At 43.1% G+C, this 6,000-nt stretch overlaps 1 protein-coding gene across 3 annotated transcripts in view; it reads right to left on the bottom strand.

Annotated features, from left to right (window-relative positions):
• Window positions 1-2,023: 2,023 nt before the first annotated feature.
• The window catches only part of LOC118508118, a 53,765-nt gene continuing 49,788 nt past the window's right edge, over window positions 2,024-6,000 (bottom strand). For all 3 annotated transcript variants that reach the window (XM_036047626.1, XM_036047625.1, XM_036047624.1), the window contains 2 exons: window positions 5,563-5,741; window positions 2,024-4,779 (listed from right to left, as the gene is read on the bottom strand). In XM_036047626.1, coding sequence (XP_035903519.1) covers window positions 4,249-4,779; window positions 5,563-5,741 — 710 coding nt within the window. In that variant the 3' untranslated portion in view covers window positions 2,024-4,248. The remainder of the gene's footprint in view (window positions 4,780-5,562; window positions 5,742-6,000) is intronic.

The raw sequence follows: 6,000 nt of genomic DNA, 5'->3' as shown, positions 1-6,000 counted from the left end.
TGGAGGTTATGAGAACATAAAACAAAACGACATTGGACCAAAAAAAATGGGAAAGTTTTTCTTTCCTTTCCTTTTGTTGTGTAGTTTTGCTAATGAAGTGAATTGGGTGTGTAGAAATAAAAAGGAAAAATAAATAAAATTCTTGCACTATAACATAAAAGAGAGATAAAGAGGGAATGTGAGACCGATTTTCTATGCCATGAAGCTCTCTCCTCATAATGATTACCTTCGGGTTCCGTCCATTCTGCAATCTATCTAATTTTCAAGATTAGAACTTATCGAACATGTCCGACGATGTGGTACAAGGTATCCTATCATTCTATCGTGGTCTTTATTGTATCTTATCTACACTTAAGTAATATCTTATCTTATTTTTTCTCTCTATCCCAAATCATATTAAGCGTGAGCTTCTTCATCCAAAGGACTGATCACTATCCACGAGCCCTTGTTATTTAAGGAGGCTTATCTTCCCTTCTGTGTTGCTTTCAATACGATCTTTCGTACAAAACAGGTTCTTTTTTCTAATGGGTCTCGTCCAAGAGACTAAGTCTTATCTCTCGTAAAGAAATCTTCCCGTCTGAAGGACATCGTCTGTTGGAGCCTCTTCTAAGAGACCTTGTCGTCCAAGCAGTCTTGCCTTCCATGAGATCTTGTTCTCAAAGGCAACTCTGTCAATAGCCCTCGTTGTCGAAGGGGTCTGACAACGAACCAGAAATAATTTTAAGTCATGTGTTGAATATTCCCACCACATGCCTCTTTAAGTGTTGATTCGTCACTGGTCCTCTTTATAGCAAGTGGGTCCTTGTATTCTTTTCCTTGTCTATCTACTCATACGAATTGCTCATCTGTTATCCAACTACAGGAAAAATAGACTGTTGCTTTAATAGAAATACACAATAACATGCTATAATCTACATCAGGTATTTATGAAAGGCTTTTAGTCGAAATCAACAACAAGAAGTACTTAGAAGAGTTTTCATAAGAAAAATAAATGATTTCCAAAAAAAAAAAACGCTTTATTACCCTTGCATAGTTTCTTTGTCTCTAGTTCATATATTTTCCTTACTACACAAGGTACGTCACTTACAAGGATCTCTCTAATAACAAAATCTGCTTTCTTAGCCGAACTCCGAAACCAAAAGCAAGAAGGGGAAAAAGTTATTTCCCTCCGCTTCACAGTTCATCAGGCACAAGTGTTTTTTTGCACCCTTCGTCGCATTCGTCGCACTCACCCGGCTGTTCCCACCATCGGCCGGCAGCATCGTCTTCTTTGAGGCCAATTAATTCTGATAGAATTAATTTATTTCTCTTCGCCACACAGCATTCTCTTACCGCTCGCTCCTGTCGGTTCACCATTGCTTCGAGTCATTCCCTTGTACTGTGCTCAAACACCGAGCCATGAGGGACGGTTAGGCAAGTGTACCTGTTTACTGCTTCATTCGTTGTGCCTGGGGGCGATATAGCAATTCGTAGTCCGTACTACCGGTCATAGTAAATTTGGCTGCCCGAATTTTAGCCCTACACCGCCATGGACCGCACAATATTTGCTTTCTTTTATCCTTCGGTGCAATGAAGCGTTGGGCAGAAATGGGTTGTCGGCCGGTAAAATAAAGCCACAACCAAGTTTACTTCCCTCAGCGATAATCGGTCAGTTGTGGCAGCAGCAGGAGGAGGACGATGAGGCGATTTAGCGAAGAACTCTTCTTGATGGCATTTATCACAACAGTACCGGTCTGCTGTAAGGAGACGTTTTATTATCGGTGTAATGCGGTCTGGTTAAGATGGCTACGACAGGACGAGAATCGTTCGATGAGCGGAAGCCGGAACCGGAAACAGACGTCAATTAAAGGATATTTCACACTTTGGGACGTCGGCTTACGGAAGGAACTATGGACATATGGAGCATAAATTATTTTCCAGTCAGAGTAAACGAGGGTGTGATATAAAAGTGCTATAAATTTATTTCCTAGCCTAGACACTAACCAGCGGTAAACGACGCGCCACTTTCAATAAGTATATTTTATTTATTTATTCAGCTTTGTATAAAATCACACTTTGGTTTTTCTTCTTTTTGTTTAGTTTTCTGCATTTTCCCTACTCGCCGCGTTCTGTTAAACGTGTATTAGATCGCCAACAACTGAGTCGTACAACATTATTACTTATTCGGTTACACTTTCGTACAAATGTCGCTTCGGTTTTTGTTTTATTCGCTTGTGTTTATCTGTGCTTTTAGATCATTTTTATTCCAAAACTGCATTAATTGTTCATATTAGTGTCCGTTTTTCTGTTAATTTTGATGTTTTGTTTTTCTTCCATTCTGCTACATGAAGGACATTAGTTGCGTCTCCTATACTTTTACCGGATTTTGGCTTCTGTTAACCACATCGAACTCTATCTCTTAAATGAAGTTAATTTTAACGATTAGAGTGTTTTTATTTTCTTTGTTTTCAATCACGTAAACCGATTTGTTGTGCCTCTTTTTACCCGCCACTCTGCTTCGTCCACCATTTGCAGTCTTATTTCCCTCGAAATAGTGAAACAAACAAAACGTATTCCATTTGTGTTTCGCGTCATGAATTGATGAATGCTATTTTGATTTTATTCACAAAATTTGTTTCGGCACTTTTGTTTTGAATGGCGTTTTAAATGGGTCACTGGCACGATTTGCATCTTTTTGAAACACGTTAGAGTGAGTACGGAGTAAAGCAGGATGGATGAAAAGAGAGCGCGAGGCTAGTATCAAGTGTCATAAATTATAGCAACTTGATATAAAAATACTATAAAATTAATACAAGTAGTATCTTTTTATAGCAAGTAGAATGGAGTCCTCGAAATTTTCGAATAAAGAGGTAGCAAAATTATAAACGAATGAACTAACAGTCAAAGCAGTGTTCCCCACTCTCCAGTACGATACACGGATGGGCACCGCGAGGAAAGTTTTACATATCGTTATCATACTCTTCAATTATTCATAACCTTTCCCACCGCGGTCGGGGGCTTCCTTGCCCGGCTGTGGTGCGCCTTCTCGCGACGCTAGGCCGAGGGTGGTGGAACAGCGAAATGCGAAGTGGTATGAAAATGTTTCGCAGGTTACAAATTTCGCGACATACCGACCGTAACGATGTCGTCCGCACCACCAGCATATGGCACGATTCGCACCAGGATTTAACACAAGCCAAGCCCCGCGAGTCGATCGATAAGGTTTTGCTGGGTGTCTCGGCGTCTAACGGAATGCTTCCGTCTTCTCCCGTTTTTTTTTTCTACAGGTGTCGGTTATAGTCGTGATAATTATTTTATAGTTCAACCGTTCAAATCAGGACGTATAGGAACGAAATTATCGGAAGCGTGTCGGAAGATTCATGTCGGAACTTAACCGGTTCCGGTGGGGTATAGTTATCGGGGCGGGACGCACTAACAGCGTACAGTTTTGGCACATGATTTATTATTACGTTAATCGTTAAATTGACTGTTGTAATGACAGCAAACAGTGGCACATTACGTAGATGCGTATGGCGGATAGAAATATTAGTACTAGCACGACAGTAGGGTTAGTAGCGTGAGTAAGAATAGTGAGAAGCTTTAGTGGATAGCATAGATGAACCGTTACAGTAGCTTGTTTACTTTCAAACAATCGCGGGAGTTTAGTATTTATTTACATTTTTTTTGTGGTTGATTTTTACATCATTAGCATCCTGTACAGGTGTAGAAACTCCTCAAAGTTTTCCAACGGTCAATTTGAATTGTTTATAAGCGTAAGTTAAACAGAGTATTTACAAAACTTCCCATCTAAGTAAACTGTGCCACGACGCTTGACGCTCAACAATGAAAAAGGACGTTTCGGTTTTGTTGTCGCTCGGCGTTACATTCGTTACAGCGAGTAATGTGAATCGAGCTACATCTGTTTTTACTTCAAAAGGGATGGACGCATGGGTGGGGCATGATGTGCTAAGGTTTATGTACACTTTCTGTTTTATAAATAATCTCCCCCGAAGCTCCCCCGAAGCTGGTCGGTCAACGCTCGGAACTATACCGCCAGGACGCCGCAGGTCGGCACAAAACAAGTAAAACGAAACAACGTGTAATATCCGGTCCCGCTAACGCTAATCAATCACTTCCGGTCATTTTGTTCTCGCCCGGCAGTCGAGAGGAATTCGAGCGGCTTAAATTCGATTATGCCATCACCTTGAGCCCGGTTGCACTACTATTAAGCTACGGCACACTTACACTCACCACATTAACAACGTCACTCTATCGTAGCGCTGCAAGGGGCAACGTTACAGCAGTTTCGATCAGCCAAGACGATGTTTGGACCGCGCCAAGAATGCCAAAGTGCAGCAGGATGCTTAAGGATGCAGCGAAGAGCGGATGCAGCAGGCAGGTGGACGCGGCACGACCGGTGCCGAAGATGGGAAAATGAATTTCTTCCGGCTCCATCAGCTCCTCGTCACCGTCCAGCCCATTGCCGGGCACGGTGTTGATGGAACCGATTTTGTACCCGGACAGGCCACCGTTAATGTTGCCCGGGCTCGATACGCCCGGCACGGAGGAGGATGAAAACGAGTTTCCGTGTGATCCGGTCCCGGCTCCGGATGGGTGCGAAGACGACGAGCTGTACGATCCGTTCGGTTTGGTTTGGTGCCGGAGGGTGTAGTTGACTTTGAACACGGCTTCGGCGACACCGGCCGGTGAGGAGACGACAAAGAAGAACGTCCTCGGTACCTTCTCGTGCATGTGCACGTAGGTGAGACGTGCCTCCTTGCAGTGTGGCGTCGGCAAATCCTGTACAGAGAGATGCATAGATAAGCGGACCAATACGGAATGAGAATATTTTGCAATTTTGGGGTCTCAGAGCGGTCTCGGTTGCAATTGCACACACACACGGGTGTTATGTATGGGGTTTTGAATTTTGATAGCAATGCACACAATCACCACCACAGAAGCGCCAGCCAGGGTGATGTATGGTCAAATCGGAAAGTGTGTAAAAAACGACCTCTTTCGGTCACAAATGAGCCCCGTATCGTATGAGGTTGCAAAAACGGAGGGTTGCACGTATCGCCTTGATGTGGTCACGTGCGTAATCATCACGTTGTGCCCGAGAGTGGTTTCTAGCTTTTCGTCACCGAAGTGCAGCAGTTGGGGGAGCGAAAATAAATCATGCCCTTGCTTTTTTTATGAGAAATGGCGAAGGACGATGATGATTGGTCCCATTTGGTAAGTGCAATGTGCAAGGTTTGATGCAAACATCTCATTGCTGCACGGACTCGCTTTGTGCATGAGGGGTTTTGCTAACAGACACTCGAAGAAAATGGATGCTCTTCTGAATGAAATATAAATATCATCTTAATTCTCCAAGAACGCAAGATGTATCTGAAGAGCAGAATCAGTGCGGACCTATGGATGTCTCGTCTATGGTAGAAGAAAACAGCTCTCATGCTCTTTGCGGACATTAATGTCACGATGAATACAGTGTTTCCAATCTACGTTCCAAAGTCTTGGAACTTTTTGAGGGCATTTGTTCAACGTAGAGCGAATTTCTTTAGTACTACTTACGTTAATACTTACCGTAAACCCATAGGCGTACACTTCTCCTCCATATTGGTTTCCTGGCGTGTAGATACGATCGCCATGAAGCCACCTGGCGGCATGTGCCGGAGGATTCGAACAAAACTCCACCGAAAGATGCAGCGGAGTTCCTGTCAATGCTCCGGGAGTTGAATTGCGTGCCGTTACTCTAAGAACACCTGTAAAGAGAGTATAAAAACGATGGAGGGAGTCAGTTAAAATTATTTTCTATATATTTAATACAGTCGAATAAACTCAATTTGCTGTCAAAAATCGTCAACAGTCATAAATCCCTGCAAACATTTAAAAAGGCCTTTCGATTCGGGGAGAATTGCTCTCTCTCTCCCTTTCATTTGCTTCAAAAACGCACTGCAAAAAGGGAAAAAGAACGAAGGTATGATGACTTGTTTGACAGCACCGTGGCACCCGTGGGCATCA

Source organism: Anopheles stephensi, chromosome 2 (genome assembly GCF_013141755.1).
Source record: "Anopheles stephensi strain Indian chromosome 2, UCI_ANSTEP_V1.0, whole genome shotgun sequence".
NCBI classification, from domain to species: Eukaryota; Metazoa; Arthropoda; class Insecta; order Diptera; family Culicidae; genus Anopheles; species Anopheles stephensi.
This window is presented reverse-complemented; position numbering and strand designations above follow the sequence as displayed.